The sequence below is a fragment of the Anastrepha obliqua genome, chromosome 3 (genome assembly GCF_027943255.1).
Source record: "Anastrepha obliqua isolate idAnaObli1 chromosome 3, idAnaObli1_1.0, whole genome shotgun sequence".
Taxonomy (NCBI): Eukaryota; Metazoa; Arthropoda; class Insecta; order Diptera; family Tephritidae; genus Anastrepha; species Anastrepha obliqua.
Window position 1 is genome coordinate 25,241,405 of NC_072894.1, and position 17,147 is coordinate 25,258,551.

General features: G+C 37.7%; 2 protein-coding genes across 2 annotated transcripts; both read left to right on the top strand.

Moving 5' to 3' along the window:
* The first annotated feature begins 3,921 nt into the window (after positions 1 to 3,921).
* LOC129242643 (toll-like receptor 7) lies at positions 3,922 to 5,858 on the top strand. The gene has a single exon (XM_054879404.1). The coding sequence runs from the start codon at positions 3,962 to 3,964 to the stop codon at positions 5,684 to 5,686; it is 1,725 nt and encodes a 574-aa protein (XP_054735379.1). The 5' UTR covers positions 3,922 to 3,961; the 3' UTR covers positions 5,687 to 5,858.
* A 4,082-nt stretch (positions 5,859 to 9,940) lies between these two features.
* LOC129240764 (cuticle protein 16.5) lies at positions 9,941 to 10,603 on the top strand. Its single transcript, XM_054876744.1, has 2 exons — positions 9,941 to 9,952; positions 10,032 to 10,603. The coding sequence occupies exons 1-2, from the start codon at positions 9,941 to 9,943 to the stop codon at positions 10,413 to 10,415; spliced, it is 396 nt and encodes a 131-aa protein (XP_054732719.1). The 3' UTR covers positions 10,416 to 10,603.
* The last annotated feature ends 6,544 nt before the right edge of the window (positions 10,604 to 17,147 follow it).

A 17,147-nucleotide genomic window follows, 5' to 3' on the forward strand; every position in this document is an offset into this window, starting at 1 on the left:
ACTTTAACTTTATGTGGGCAACCCTAATACAAATTTTCATAAATATTTTTTATTAATTTTTTGTTCATTTTTTTTTCGCTTTCTTCTCAGCTGTTTACGTATGTATGTAATTGCATTTATTTCTGCTATAGCGTATAAATTTATTTCAATTGCTTTCATGAATTGCCCTTCCTCAAGGTCTCCACGTTTATCTTCGTATGGCTGCAGTCGGAGCGGAAGCAAGGCTTATTCTTTTTATTTAAGACCAATCCAATGTATTTCGGTGTGTTAATAATTCTGAGGCGTCATTGATAAAATTGTTATTGGTTTTTTTATATTTATAAATATGTACGCATTCATTTTCAACTTAAAGTGAATTTATTTTGTATACGATTAGAAAAAAAACTTTGTACTCTAATACTTTTGGTTCTAACGGCAGTATGAGTTATAAACTTTGTTGATCTCATAAGGCACTCTGGTGCTCAATGATCTTTCAATATTTACCCGTATTACTGAGAAATGCCTTGCTAAGAATTTTGAATATCGCCCTCATTTCCGTTTTGTAACGCCAAACTAATTCTATCAAGGCTTACAACTCAATAACTCTGCTCCCGCCAATACAATTTATTGGGTCGTGGCAAAGTGCTTAGCAAACTCGTAAGCTTCGTAATTTCTCAGAATAAGTTGAACAAAAGTGCCATACAAATATGTTTACGCGGGCAGCTGATTTAACAATCTACATGCATCAAGTCCTATGCGATAAAAATATTTGCGCTTATATTATTTTTTCTTTGTTTTGCATATATCTCTTGTGCATTGGATCTGAAATTATAAGGCATCCCAGAGGGTGTAGATCACTGCTGTCCAGAATGAAAAATGTGAGTGTATAAGTGAGAACGAGAGAATGGGAGCAGCCCAGTAGGAAATTTAAACCAAAATAAATAAATATTGGATTGGAGTAGAAAATTTGGAACGTTATGTAACTCCTTATATATATTTGGGTTTGTAAATCTATATTATATCTCTAATAAAATCTTTAATATGAATACTTTCGTGGCAGCTTCTTAATAAAAGTACATTCGATAAATGATTTGATGTTAAACTGTGGCGCTGTTTGGAGCAAATGAACTTTAAGTCCAAAAAAATGTTCTCACAAAAATATGTTGTGGGAAAAAGTGAAAGGCACTGATAAGATATTCTTTTCAATATTGGATATAATGATTCTTTTAAATTTTTCCAGAATTCAATATTATCGGTGGTTTCGTCCAAGCACATAGAAAAAAATTGGCAATCATTAATTTTTTCCTTCACTGCAGATTGAATGTGTATTCCCAGTTCATCAATCCGTCGGGCTACTGTTTGGCGGGATATCGGCATATTTTTAACTAGCTCTGTATCAAGATTCATTTTTTGAAACATTTTTAGACAAATATTTTTAACAAAAACACCATCTATAAAAGGCCGGCCTTGTTTAGCAATATATAAGCTGATCATGGAAGATAGCTCAGCTTTCATTTTTACATTTGATTGCTTAACAACTTCCTCATTTTCTATTTTAGCCAACCACGCTTTGAATTTTTCCAAAAAGTCTAACTTTTTTTCTTCATATAATCCCTGACTAGCTTTTTTTTCTAAAATTTGTATATTTTTGTGGGAGGAATCGAAATGCCTTTTGATATTACATCTATAGCCTCATTTGAACGACTTGTAACATAAAAGGCATTGCAAGTCGCCAAAGGCATTTTCTGGCATAAAAAAGTTCTCACAGGGCATTGTATTGCATACACTAAGCGTTGCGGACAAACTTGGTGTTTATTAGTTGCTGGTTTGCTAACGACTGAACGATGGAGAGTACGAATACGTGTGATCAATTGATCTATGGGATGGACAGCACTGGTGTAGATACACGCATAAATACAAAGGGCACTAAATTAAATTAGTATAAAAAGTGCCTATTTTCATTACTACCATAGCTACCAGTCCACCACTGAGTATATCAGGGCGTAAACTTAATTTTTTTATGCGGTAGAACGGAGAAAAAATATGGTGGATTCGAGTAAAAAACAAATTTACAGGCGTGTAACATTTAACATGTAACATGGGAATTCAGTTCTTGTGCAAGACCAGCCAGCATTTCCTATCGCGGTAGTGGCGAAAAAAGTATGTTCAAGAAGTTGTGTTTCATCGCGGAAGTTATCGCTTTCACATCACATTACGTCCATACTGATTCATGTGCGGTACTATCGAATGCAATTTCTTAGTGTTACAAAAGTCCGACATGTTTTTCTTTTTTATTTTTAGCTTTTCGTATAACAAATATTTATTTTTTATTATTATTTATGTCTTCTTCTTCTTCTTGATTGGCGATATATATATATTTGAACTAACGTTCTTTCTGTGAATTCCGAATGGTAGTCACACACCAGCCCATTCGGCTACGGCGGCCGCGATATCCCTTACGCGATTTTGGTCGAGTTTAATAAAGCGCCACAGTCGTTTATATCTCGTGCTAACCGGCGCCAGTCGGAAACACCAAGTGAAGCCAAGTCCTTCTCCATCTGATCTTTCCAACACAGCGGAGGTCTTCCTCTTCCTCTGCTACTTTTAGAACTGGACGACATGACCCAGCCAACGTAGCCACTGGATCTTTATGCGCTGCAGTAAATCTTGCGCAGAATCTTTCTTTTAAACACTTCAAGCGTTGCTTCATCGGATGTTGTCATCGTCCCCGCTTCTGCTCCATAAGTTAGGACGTACATGATGAGAGCCTTGTAGAGTGTTAGTTTTATTCGTCGAGAGAGGACTTTACTACTCATTTGCCAACTTAGTCAAAAGTAGCACTTGTTGTCAAGAGAGGTTCTACTTTGGACTTCCAGGCTGACATTGTTATAGGTGTTAATGCTGGTTCCTAAGTAAATGAAGTCGACATCATAACTGTAACAGTGACGTCGATACGTGAGAGCGCCGACTGTTTGTTTGATGATAGGAGGTACTTCGATTTGTCTTCGTTCACCACCAGACCCATTCGCAATACTTCTTTATCTAGTTTGGAAAAGTTATTATTTATGATTGTTTAAAAAAACAAAATAGTAGTTTTTTAACGTTTTTTATGTGAATTATGCAACTCAATTGAAGAGGCGTAAATTATTGCAAGCATTTTTGTTTGTACGTTTTCGTTTGAGCACTTATTTCCTTGGAAATATTTATTTATTTGTAACTCAGTTCTGCTTGATGTTGCTTTAGTTGTTGTTTTCAAAGGGCCATACGAAATGCTCGTTAGAAATATTCGTTTTCGCGTTTATAAGAGCATCAGACGTTATTTCTTTCCGATTTAGGAGCAATCACTATTCTAAATGTTGGCAAGGATATGCTTTGAGAAAAAGTTCTTTTTTGTTTAGAAGCATTTAAAATTTATTTGATGAAAAGTGAGCTCCATTCATATACGTCTATAAAAAATTAAAAAGCATTGATTTTATAAATCCTGATTTTCAAATGCCACAAAATTGCCAGACAAAAATAATCAATTTGTGCGCCTTAAAATGCGGTAGAAGGTTAGGTCTTGGTCCAACACTAATTGTCTCTGTAACTATTAATTTAATTCATTCATTAAATTCACAAAATTCTAAAGTTGTGCAAATCAGTTTATGTACGCAATTGTAGTGAATACCCCAGTGCAATGCGCCGCTTTGAACTTATCTTTCCGTACAAAGCATTGAGCAGCTGCTGATAAAACGCAATGGCTTATATTTGCGCAGATTTATTAATGTACGGACATATGTATTTTTATATATACCCATTTATATGTATGCATATAATTGTATATTTGCACAAGTCTATATCTGCAAACTTACATCCACTTCCTTGATCGCTTGAGACGCTGCAGACTTTCCGACTTTCAACTGATTGTGAATTGCCTTCAACTTAGTTATGGAATTTAGTTGACTTACAACGGTCGCTTCGTAAGTGTCTTCCTTTCGCGAAAATGGCGCGAGTTGTGAAATTAATACAAACTCTCTTTATCCTTTTGCCGGTATTAAACGGATTACTCGCACCGACACCCGTCGACGCCACTGAGGACATTACACTGAAATGCGATGAATTTGAGCGCATGTACGAGATGTCGGCGAGTGAGGCATATTGCACAGTCTCCGGCTTCGTTGTGTCGCACAGTCAAATCGTGAAAATGCAAAAATACGCCAAAGCGAATAATACGAAATTTATGAAGTTTTACGATTCGCGGTTATTATATGTACCCTTCAAGTTGTTTGATGTGTTTGCATGTCTGAAGACGCTGGATGTGTCCTTCACCGAAATTTTGGATGTGCCACGCAATACTTTTGGTGCAGCAGGCAACTTGACCGTGCTTAATATGAGTAACAACAACATCACTCAAATTACTACATCTGTTTTTATGGGCGCTAGCAATTTGATGAGGCTCGACCTCAGCCACAATCACATTGAGCTGTTGAATGAGAATGCTTTCAGAGGTTTGAGCAGTTTGGACAAGCTACAACTTTCATACAATTCAATTCATGAACTGCCGAAAGATCTATTAATAGAAAATCAGTATCTGGAGGCGATAGCGATAAACAATAATCAATTGGAGTACATAGAACCGGAAGTGTTTAATCGGCTGCGACGCCTCAACGATGTCAACTTGTCCTACAACAACATCCATCGCATACATCCTGACAGTTTTCAGGCTGCATATGGATTGGAAAGCTTACTATTGACATCTAATAACTTAACTGAATTCGAGCTGGGTAACAAGAGTATTCTGTCGCAGCTGCAAGTGGATTACAACAATTTGACGCGCATCTTCATCAACGGCACAAAATATGTGCGTGCCGATCACAATCGCATTGCCGAGGTACAAATGATCAATACACTCTTTCTGGAAACGCTGTTGCTCGGCTCCAATAACCTGAGTGATATCGCTAACATCACCAATATAACCGGTCTGCTTCAGCTCGACGTGGCCAACAACCCCATTGGCCCGGTCAATATCACCACCTTCGATCGGCTGAAGCGGCTACGTATGCTATCATTGCGTGACATCGGTCTGCGGCATCTCACATTTGGCATGCTCTCCAAACAGCTCAGTCTGGAGAGCCTCGATTTGTCATACAACAATTTGACCGAACTGAATTTAGATATATTTGTGCCTTACTTGTCCAATCTGCGTTATCTTTTTGTAGACGGTAACAATTTGACAGAGGTGCAAGGCAAAGGTGGTTTCTCTTACGCCTTTCCGAATCTCTCCAAACTGGGGGTGTCGCGTAATCGTTTCAACTGTACCTACCTGCATACATTGCTAGTGCCGCCACAACTCTCTACCTCGGTGATGCTGCACATAGAGCCGGAGGAGAGTGCCGCCGAGCGCGCACACATACGTGATGTCTCATGCATTAGCAATACTATGGCGACGGAGAAGGCCTCCTTGCAGGAGGTTGAGCATGAATTGAACGATATGAATTCGTTGCAGAAGGTTTTGCAACAATCGATGAACACTTTGCGTCTACACGAACAACGCCTGGAGTTGTATTTGCTGTTGATGAAGATCGCTTTGCTGGCGATGATTGTTTTGTTGATCGGCGTGGTGACGGTTTACGCGTGGAAAATCAAAAGACGTGACTACTTTACAAGACGTGGCGCGAGTATAGTTTTCCACTCGAGTGCTACGGTTAATTCCAATATGGAGCATTGAAGACAAGTGAAAGGATACAAAAACCAAAGATTATGTTATGTGTGCTTGTTTAAATTAGTGTTTAAGGAATATAACTGACTACTTAGATATTACATGAACTAAAGTTATTTGGTGAATTTCGCCTAAGAAAACTTCAATTTAAATAAATTACAAAGAAATTATAAAATTCTAATGTGCAATGAGTTTTTATACAAATGAAAAACCACTGACTTTCAAATGTTTCCTTCATGGGTTCTGGAACAAAAAAATTAAAATTTAAAGCAACTGTTTAAAGTGGGAGAGATCTAAATTGAGGCCGAGGACCAAGATTGTAGCTGTGTTAGTAGCAGAAGGAGTCCTTTTATATTAGAGGCTTCATTATTTACCCTTCGTTGGACACTTTTTTTAAAACCTTCGTTTGGGCACCCGGGTCTAGCCTTTTTTCGTCCTGTTCGAGATGCTTTTGAAAATATTATATCCATAAACCAGTATTCCTACACTTCGTCTATCCGGTGCTGTGTATATAATGATTTAGTGATTGAATTGCTTTTAGAGAAAGTGGAACGGCATTTTGCCGAAGGGCCTATAAAATATTGTAGAACTCATACTGTGTAAGCTAGTCTTTGATCTAAGTACAATTTTTTTCCATCAATAGTTTAATCCTTTTTATAATCATAAAACAAACGTCAAAAAACTGTCAAATTGAATCAACATGAGCAAGTAACACAACACTATTTTGCTACTGTACTTCTCGCCAAATAATGGAGTAATTTATTATATTTTAAAGTTTGGATCAATATACATACATGGACTAACAATTGTAGCTCATCGACTTTTCAAAAACAATAATTCGTACATAGAGACCACTAGTAAACGAAAATAAAGAGTATTTCATAAGACGCGCCTAGATGCTGATTTGTTACAAAACATGTAAAGATTTAGTCTACCAGCCCTTCTTTTTGCCTCCACAGAACCAGTTTCTGGAAATTTTTTAAGCAAACTTTAAATTACCGACTCATTCGGACGATTATTTCTATAAAAAAAATTGACAAACTTTGTGTTATGTTGTTCTTAAGGATCGACCATCGGACCATTTTCATAATAAGATTCAATAATTTTAGCGGTTTGTTCCATCATGCGGTGATAATAGAGGTGCACCACAAGGAGGTGTACTCTCCCCTCTACTGTAGACTCTGGTAGGAAACAGAATATTACTTTAAATAAGAAATGGATGGATAAGATGATCTGGCGATCATCATCTCAGGAAGATACCTAAACACTATGAGTCAAGTTCTGGGAGGGGCACTTGAGGAAATCAGCAAGTGGGCAGTTGAAGCGGGACTAAAAGTAAATACTGAGAAGACGGACTTAGTACTTAGTTCACCAGGAACTACAAGACTCCGAGCTGGACCTCACCTAGACTGGATAGCATTATACTTAAGGTTAAGATATACAGTAAGTATGTAGGAGTAATTTTGGATAACAAACTAACGTGGAAGATCAATGTGGAAGAATGAACGAAGAAGCATTCAACGCCTTATACGCCTGCAGAAAAATCATCGGTAAGACAATTGGATCACATTGGATTTACACGGCGTAAGATCAATAATGCTCTATGGCATTCTAGTATGGTGGACAAGTTAGAAGAAGAAGAAGGCTAACAAATGGGAGAAAGTACAAGGAATTGCACGGTTGTTTATAGCGGGTGGAGTGCGCACCACTCCTTCAGCAGCACTGGACAAGATACTTGACCTTCACCCAATAGACTAATTAGCAAAAAGTTCTGCACAGAAGTCTGCGTTTGCTATTGACAACAGACAACAACCGAATATGCAGAGGTTTAAACGCTAACTCGGACTACGTTATTCCTTATAAGATAATTTCAACAGGGAACCTCAGGTAGTATTAGAAAAGGACGGATGGCGGAAGGGACAACCTTCCACGCGCCACTCTTTTAACACATACACAGACGGTTCCAAAATGAAAGAGATGTTGGACCCTTCTGTTCGAAATTCGAGTATGAGGGCTACCTGCTAACTCAGGTTAGTGTCGTTCGAAACTTTCCCGCAAACGCAACCAAACAAAAATGAGTGAAAAGTACGTGAAATGTTTCGAGACGGTATTTTTATGCACGCATTCGAAAGGCCCGAAATTATCTCACGCCGCGGCTGCAAAAGTGATTAAAATCTCAAAAAAGTGTGTTGTGATGTGGAATCAGCGGTCTAAGGTGTACAAAAATGTTGATGACTTTTCCGAGCGCGGTTTGAAGCAAGTGACGACAAAAAAGCAGGATAAAGAGATCGTCCAACTTCTTAAGCGGGACCCTTCTTTGAAGGAGGCGAACATATCTTACCGTCCCACACCATCAAAACCACTACTCGCAGAAAAACACATTGAGAAACAACAAAATAAGAAAATGGCGTCACAGTATTGGACTGGCCTTCCCAGTCCACAGACGCCAACCCCATTGAAAATATTTGGGGAATTATGAAAACGCATTTTGCCAAAAGGCCAGTAACTGATTTAAAGCAACTCCTGCGTCAAGTTCACAAAATCTGATCCTTTTTGTCGCCGAGCTACGCAGAAAAGCTGGTTCAAAGCATGCCGAGAAGATGTCAGGCTGCACTCGACAGCGGCTTATTGAGTCATAGCGACTCGTAGTTTTGTACATACTTTCAAGTAAAAAAAATTGTAAATATTTATCTTTTATACTTCATGAATAATCGCGGTTCTGTTTTTCTGACTCAGACTTTAACTTTTTCCGGTTGGATCACTAGCCCGATGTAACTGCTTTACGAAAGCAGGAATGTGGTGGAATTTAAGGTGTTCACGCTTACCCTACAAACCTTTGATTGTTGGCTTCTAACAGTAGTTCACTTCATAACGCTTATAAAGAAGTTATTCGGGGAACACCTAGACGAAGCTGGAGGTTGAGAGCAGCTTGGACCACCCAAAAGAAGAATAGCTTCTGGCCATGAACTTATTACGTTAAGAATTATATTTTCTTTAGATAGTTGCGGTACATTTTATTAGATACTTGGCAAAAATTCGGAATGTTATTAAAGTGACATTTATGATTTTAAAACTAAATGTTCTTGTCATGTAATTTTACTGCGCATATTGCTTTTTATTGCCAGTATTCTATTCCGATCCTTATTCATGGCTCTCATTGGCATAACAGTAATTGACTGCATTTGGAAATATTTTCTTAATGGCGGCATATACTAAGGTGACTTTTTCCAGGAAAGAAATAAGCATTTTATGTGGAAGCTTCTATTGAGTTCATTTCATGCTACCCTTCCGGTTTTTAATAACGCAATGGAATGACCGACAATATTTCCCTGAACCCATATAAACTCTCTTTGTAAATATATCGCATATGAAATAGTTTTCTTGGAATGTTGCTATTTAGTACGTTTTTGCAATAGCCACTCTCTGCCTAAATGTATGATATTGAAACTGCAGGAATCAGTAGCAAGCTACAGCAGTAGCAGTTGTGCATGCACACTCCATACACATACACACTATTCTACATGCACAATGCACATAACTCCCCACCTACTCACTGCTTTTGACTGTATCCATATGTTTCTCTCTCGTGTTTCATTATTACTCCCGCAGGCCACTTTGGGCATAAATCAGTCAGTCATGCAGTCAATCTTGCAGGTACGTACTCAGAGTTGACCGGCTATTTGTATGTGCAAACACGTACACCGGCAACAACACACCGGCTCGATTTGACTTGCGTCCAATTCATAGCCGCCCGTCTATCTATCCCCTGCCTCCTCATCCACAGCCCTTGGTTGTTGACACTGTGTATTGATATATTGTATGAATTCTTCACGTACAAAGTCGTTTTTTGGATCAAAGCTCTGTTCTGTAGAACAACAGAGGGAGGGAAAGGCTGAAATACAAATAAAAATGTGTGCAAAATATGCGAATATCAAAAATGCAAATTAAGTCAACGTTGGCAATATTGGCAATACTAAGGCAATTGAAATCAAAAGTGATGTACTATGTTTAAAAGCTGGGGTACAAATATGTACGTACATATGTATGTATGTGCAATGAAATAAAATGATTTTTTTAATTTAAATATTTTGGCGGGCAGATGCTTAACTCTTATTCCACCTACTGGCAGCCGCTGAAATTATTTCTACAACGTTTTTTGTATGGTATATAAGATGGTTGAATTTTTTTGTAGAATATAGTAGAACTTCAGCATTTCGCTAGTTAACAACTTCTGCATTAAAAATCAACACAAAAACCATCAAAATGTTCAAATCGGTAACTAAATATTATCTACATATTCGATATATTTTAAATTATTTCTTGTAACATCTTTTTTTTTAATTTTCCATTACAGTGCATTATCTTCGCGTTTCTCGCATCGTTCGCCTGTGCTTCTGCTAAGCCTGCCTTGGTCGCTTATGCCGCTCCAAGTGTCGTGACCGCACAAAGCTCGCAGTACATTGCACGCAATTACAACGGTGTTGCTGCCGTACCTGTCGTCGCCGCCGCATACACTGCGCCCGCTGTAGCTGCTGCTCCCGTTGCTGCCGCATACACTGCGCCCGCTGTAGCTGCCGCACCTGTTGCTGCTGCCTACACTGCGCCCGCTGTAGCTGCTGCTCCCATTGCTGCCGCATACACAGCACCCGTTGCTGCTGCCTACAGCGCGCCTGTCGCTTCGTACGCCTCATACGCCTCGTACTATCCCTACAACGCCGCTTACACTGTAGCTTTCTAATCGTCCATTAAATGGAAAAACATGACTCAGGGCTGGCTTCAAATGGTAAAAACTGAAAAAGGCAACTAAATTGGACTCTTATTAAGGAAAATGCATTTTCGTTATAACAAACTGGAATTTTGTGTGATCGTTGTTGATTTTCGTTACATATTTGCATTATTGAAGACTTTCTGAATGGCAAAACAATAAATCCCCAAAACATTTTTGAAGAAAATACTCTATTATTTATTTCAACAAAACAAGTGTCATGCTTGAATAAGCTATATACAGTGAAGGACGTAAGTCTACATAGAGCAGCATATTTTCTTATTTCCCAGAAGGTACACAATAATTGAAAAAATTTGTTTCACTTGCTTTATAACAAAAAAAATTAACAAAAGAACAAAAAAGCGTTATGGCAAAAGTCTACATGCAGTTCAATTAGCTTAAAAAACAAATTTATTCATTTCAAAACTAGTTTTTTAAATACTCTTAGTATTTAATCATTGCATTGCGTTAACAATCATTGCTCTTCCTACGTTATTTGGTTCCATGCCTCCATTAGGGGTAGGGGTAAGGGATAAACGCTAAAAAAAACACTTTTTTCATGAATTTATTGTAGCGAAACGGTTCAAGTCAGTTTATTAAAAGTTGTTGCATATTATAAAGTAACATTTCAAGAATATTTGATAAAATTTTCATGTAAAAATATTGCAAAATGAGCGAATGAGAGCACATTTACGTAGACGTCTTTTCAAAAATACATTTTGCAGCAGTCAGCATATCTCAGCGTAGAATCATCTGAAATCAAAAAAATCTAATAATTTAGTTAAAGTATGAGTTAAACTTCCCCCCAACGTTTATTTTGACGATTTATTTTCATTTTCAGCCATTTGGTAGTCGTTTGAAGTAAAAAGTGATTTTTGACGAAAAAATACCGCCATTTTGTAGGTGTAAAACCACCTTAATATAAAAAAAATGGCGAAAAAAAATCGTTGGGAGGAGGATTTTTATATGTAAAATATGTGTGCAAAATTTCAAAAGGAATGACTACGCACAAGGTTCGAGAAAACCGCGTTTAAAGTTTGTAACGGACTACACGCGCAACTGCTGCGTCTCGGCAGATGTTTGAGGCGGCTCGGCTTTATGCTCTATAACTTAAAAAGTTTTGCTCGGATTGACTTAAAATTTTAACACGGTATTTTTGAAATGTTTTACTACAATAACATGCAAAAAAAAAAAATCGATTTTTATCCCTTACCCCCCCCCCCCCCCCTTAATGTAAATAGTATAATACATTCTCCAATAGGCAGGTTCTTGGAAGATAGGGGTTCATGCAGCCAAACATAACCTTCCTTTCAATCCCATATGTAGAAGCTGTCTGGCGGAGGACGTGTAATAAAGTCTTTTCCATTACTTATGCAAATGTCCAGGTTTAGCCAGAACCAGACTTCGCTCTTTCAGTATACCTTTCCTACAGCAAAGTATTAAAATCTTTGACATAGAGATAGAAAACTTGGATCTTTCGAAATGGATCTGAAAAAAAAAACAGACATCACGCGAGAACAGTGGTAGTAAAACGGCGCTAGTCGCTAATTAGGATTATTTCAGTAGATATACTCAACCATTTCAACAACAACTACAAAAGTGGGAAGAATAACACGACCGTGTTTTTTCAATAACTATTGGGGCTCAAGCCGATATACAGGTGGCGCAATTAAGCATTTCGCAAGTGGCATCGTTAGTCAATCATATGCGACACTTGTGAACTGGATTGCTGCAGTATACAAACAGACAAGCGGTGAAGCGCATGAAGGTCAAAATAAAAATTTCCGTCACTCAGAAATAAAAAAAAAAGATTTAGACAAAAAGTTGTTTAACGACAAGATTGAATTACTAAATTCGCGCCACCTTGTATATTCTATATATTTTTTATAAATCTTCTATATGATGATGTGTGCTTTAAAACTTTATCATTTTTGGTAATATTTTTCTCGAATGTATTTTAAAGATGCGTAAAATATATGAAAATTACAGCCAAATTAGACGACTTACTCATATATTATATAATATTAAAGATATGAATTGTTTTTTGTATTCATCAGAGATTCATTATAGCCCACAAATAAAACTTGGTTAATCTTATGCTTTTATTGTTACCAAGCACAAAAAAAAAATCCCAGGATATCCTCTGTTTATTTATCCTCTATGGCTTTGTAGATGTGCGAATGCTTCCTCATTCCATGAAAAATTTGATGAAGTGAACAGTAGATGGTTTCGAAAACGCCAAACAAACTATTATAATTAACGATTAAAATTATTTTATTATTAAAGTCCCATCCTGCCATATCAGAAAGTACCGGGAATGCTTAATTTAAATGAACCGCGCACGTGGGAACCGAATCATATTTTTTCTTATGAGGACTGTAAGACACACATCTGTCACTTTTTAGCGCCATCGGATCATTAGTGTCTTACTGGCCGGCCGGAAATGTGGGCAAGCAATTCTTGTATTTTGCATGATGATAACGCGCCATTGGATCGAGCCCAAATTGTGCTGGATTATCTGACCAAACACCAAGTAAAACCCTTGGCACATCTGTGTTGCTTCAGACGGGTCATATAATATTTTGAAGATGATAAAATAAATTTTCCTGAAATTTAACTCTATTTTGTTTTATTTAAACATTCCCGGTACTTTGAGATCATTTCATTCTTAAAAGTTTTTCAGTAACGGCCACCTAGTAAATTGCACTTTAACCCTCTAACAGCTTTTTTAAAGAACTTTCGTAAAAATCCATTGAAAAAAGTGCCAAACAGATGCTTTCAACCAGAACATAGTGGGGTAAAATGTCTCGCATAACAATATTTTGCACCAAATTCATTGCATGTATAAGAATATCGACATCCGGGAGAGATTTCAGAAACACTACTAGTCAATTAAAAAACAAAATATGTTTATTCAGAGTGAATGCCGTAAATGTGTCTGGAATGTGAAAACATCTTTGTTTGGCTCAGCCTATAAAAACGCACCAATAATAATAAAAACAATGAATTCGAAATTGCTGATGAAAAATCGAATAAGGAAATCGCAAATATTTTTTAAACTACACGCAACTCGCAGAAAACTAAAATTAAAGAGCCATACATTTGTACATAAATATAATAAAGGGTGATCAGGTTGGGGGTACTTTTTCCAATAGGGTTTTTTTTGATAGATCATGCGTGACTACATTCAAACTAAATAGATAATTTTTTTTTAGTATTCATTGACATTTCATTGGCTTACACTTCAACAAAGTTTACAAATCGTAAAATTGTATTAAGAAAAATGACGCTCGAGTGTTCAGCACGCGCTCAGGCCAACTTATGGTGTTCAGCGGTGAGACTAATTTTTCGGTTAATGGCTACGTCAATAAACAAAATTGCCATACTTGGGCTGAAGAGCAACACGAAGCCATTGAAGAAAAGCCATGTGATCTTTTGGAAACAACCATTTGGTGCGATCTATGGGCTGGAAAAATCATCGGCCCATATTTCTTCAAAGACGAGACTGGCACCCATGACATAGCGACAGTGATTAGCGAACGTTATTGCGCCATGATAAACGACATTTTGATGCCGGTAATTGAAGCCTGTCAACTCTACAACTGGTTCCAACAAGACGGCATTACTTGTCATACAGCCCGTGAAACTATGGTTTTACTGTGTTGTCGTTTCTGTGAGTAACTTATCTCTCGTCTCCGTCCAGTGGATTGGCCACCAAATCGTGTGATATTACACATTTGGGCTGCTAAATGCTTTGTGGAGAAACCAGCTTCGATGGAGACATTGGAAGCCAACATTACTAAAGTTGTGCCTGAAGTCCTCCAGAGAGTCATTCAAAGTTGGTGTTTACGGTGAAAAGGATTATTTTTTTTAAATTATTGTCATGAATGATTGTATACAAAAATAATAAAGATGGCCCAATCAATTTGAATTTTCGTTGTTTTAATGCAGTTTAACATCCGCTACCTCTAAATTGATCACCCTTTAGAAGTATGTAGTACACCCAGTCGAATTCCAAATAAAATGAAGCTATACAATTTGCAGCACGAAATCTCTGATTAAAATACACATCGAAAAATTATTTGCACGATAACACCAAATGACTTGATAACAACAAAAACCAGTAATTTTATTTAATTTTAATTGATTTTACAAATGAAAAATAATTGAGAAACTTGGCTAATTTGAAGCTGGATTAGCAGCAATTTGTAGCTCTGCCTGTTAGAAATTGTAATTTCATTTGAAATGCCATTAATGGGGACAGAATGGATGATGTTTTTGTTGATGTTGATGTCGATGGAAGTTTCGTTGCCGTCGTCGTTGTCGGCGATGAGCACTCCAAACAAATATTGCTACATGACGCAGTGCTGCAATTTGAGGAGCAATCATTCGTAAGACAAGTAGAGGAGTAATATATTTTTTTCTGTGATTGTATCCTTTGATCAGCTAGACACTCGGGTATGCTGCAGCACTCGGCGTAATCAAGCTTGGATACATTGCTAAATGCTGCACCGTGAGCCCATTGTAGTTGCTGGCGAATGGGGCAAATGCCGGTTGAAAGACGACAGAAGGGAACGCGCCGCGTGGTATTGGGGCAGCAGCAGCCAGCAGTGGTGGACGTGGTCCAAAGCCGGGCAGGTGAGCAACACTGGGTGGAGCAGGTGCAGCAGCAGCAGCACCGGGTGGTGGCGCACGATGCTCCGGTGGCACATCGATCGTTTCCGCTGCATCGGCAAAGTTGCCCGGCGTTGGACTGGCAACAGCATTTCGCTGCAACAGCAGCAGGAGTAGAAGTGGCAGCAACTGGAGTATCTGTTGCATGCTGCTCATCCACAAATTTTAAATATCGTACAACCGAAGATTTTTCTTTCGCTGGCTTGGTGTTGGTTGTAGTGGCGCAGTTGTTATGAAGAATTTTCTTTATGTTGCTTTGATGTTTTGTAATGTTGTTTTGGCTATGATTTGGGTCGAATTTATAGTTTTTGTCGATTTTTGAATGCTTTTCGTGACGATTTTGTAAATGTAGAAAACTTACAAACTTAAACATTTTTTTATACGCTTTTGTTCGCTCTGCGCTTTCCGTGCGACTGGTTTCAATGCGAAAACAGAAAATTCGAAAACCATATGCCAGCCAATAAATGCTGCCAGTATTCAATCAAAACAAAGTGAGACTGCAACAAAATACAAGTAAATACGAATGTTTTGTAAGTATGTACCTTTTTATTTACATTTTTCATTATAGTTGTGTGGGTGCGTGTGTGTGTGATGTGGTGGGTACGTAGAATTTATACGTAATAATGAATCTACATGCATACGAATATGTAGAGAAAAGTATATTCAATCAGAGCTAAGTCTCTTTGTTGTCTCAAATCGCAATTCCAAGCGCGTTTCTGCGATGTTTTTTCGATTTTCTTCTTTTCTTTTTAACTTATAATCGAATCGAGGTTGCTTTTAAGGTTCTTTTTAACAAGTGGACATGTCTTGTTACAAATATAGGCTGGATAGTGATTTGATGTGTATATAAATAAATTGGCAAGTGACAGTGTTGCACAAATATTTGGTTTTACACTTTACGGCCAACCCTTGAAAAGTTGGCTTATTTAATGCTTAAGCTTCTGCATTCTTTTTTCTCCTTCTTCTCTTTAGTCATTGGAATTGAAGTGTTGGCTTTGTATTTTTTATTCATGGTACGCCAAGTACTAAGAAATTTATGACACTTTCGGAGGGATTATACTGACACCAAATTGTTACTTTTATAATTATTATTCAGGATAAGATCTGTTGTGCTCCCTTGGACAACTCCGAGAACGCTTTTGAATCTAATTTCTAGAAGGAGCATTAGTACAGGCCTACGCCCCTGTAATCTATTACCCCGATTTTTGCTTTATGTCCAACCAGGAATATTTTGCTAGGCTACTTTGGCGCATATAAACAAGAAAAAGACAGAGCAACTGCTCAGCCTCTCAAGAAAGGATATCTCGAAGGTCGTGCATTGTACAATCGGTTATTGACTTTTTGGCAGACATTCCTTGAGATTAGGAGTTTTATCTCATGAATGTTGTAGAAGTAGATGAAAATAAAACTGTTGAGTCTTTCCTTTAACATTCTCCAGCCTTAGCTAAAATCAGAGCAGCTTGTCTAGGTAAACACTTTTTCAATTCTCTTACGGAACTACCCGGCGTGGGAATTGCACAGTGTGTCACAACGGTCTCTTAAGGGCTAAGTGAGTTGGTCGTACAGACCGACTACCACCATAACTTAACCCAGTCTAATACTCAATAGCACACATATTTTTTGTATCTTGTATTTTTCGTAAAGGAAAATATGTTCAACGACATTACTTGGGAAGTCGGCTGAAATAATTCCGATTAAGAAATCTAATGGGGACTTTATATGCATCGCAATACTACCTTTTTGGTCCAAGGTAGTTGAGCGCATAATGCAGGTCAGATAATTTTTTTTCTTAGACGAAATATGCTGATCGCTCTGTACCCATCTGGTTTTAGAATCAACAGGAGCTGTAAAATGGCTCTAATAACGATCGCGTAACTTTATTAACTCTTCGGGATCATTCAAAAGCTTTAAACACTGGTAATCACAAACTTTCAGTGTTAAAACTTAGCAACTTGTTTAACTTCTCAGCGACAGAACTACATTTAATAAAATCATACCTCAATGACCGTTCGCAAGCTGTTTGTGCCAGTG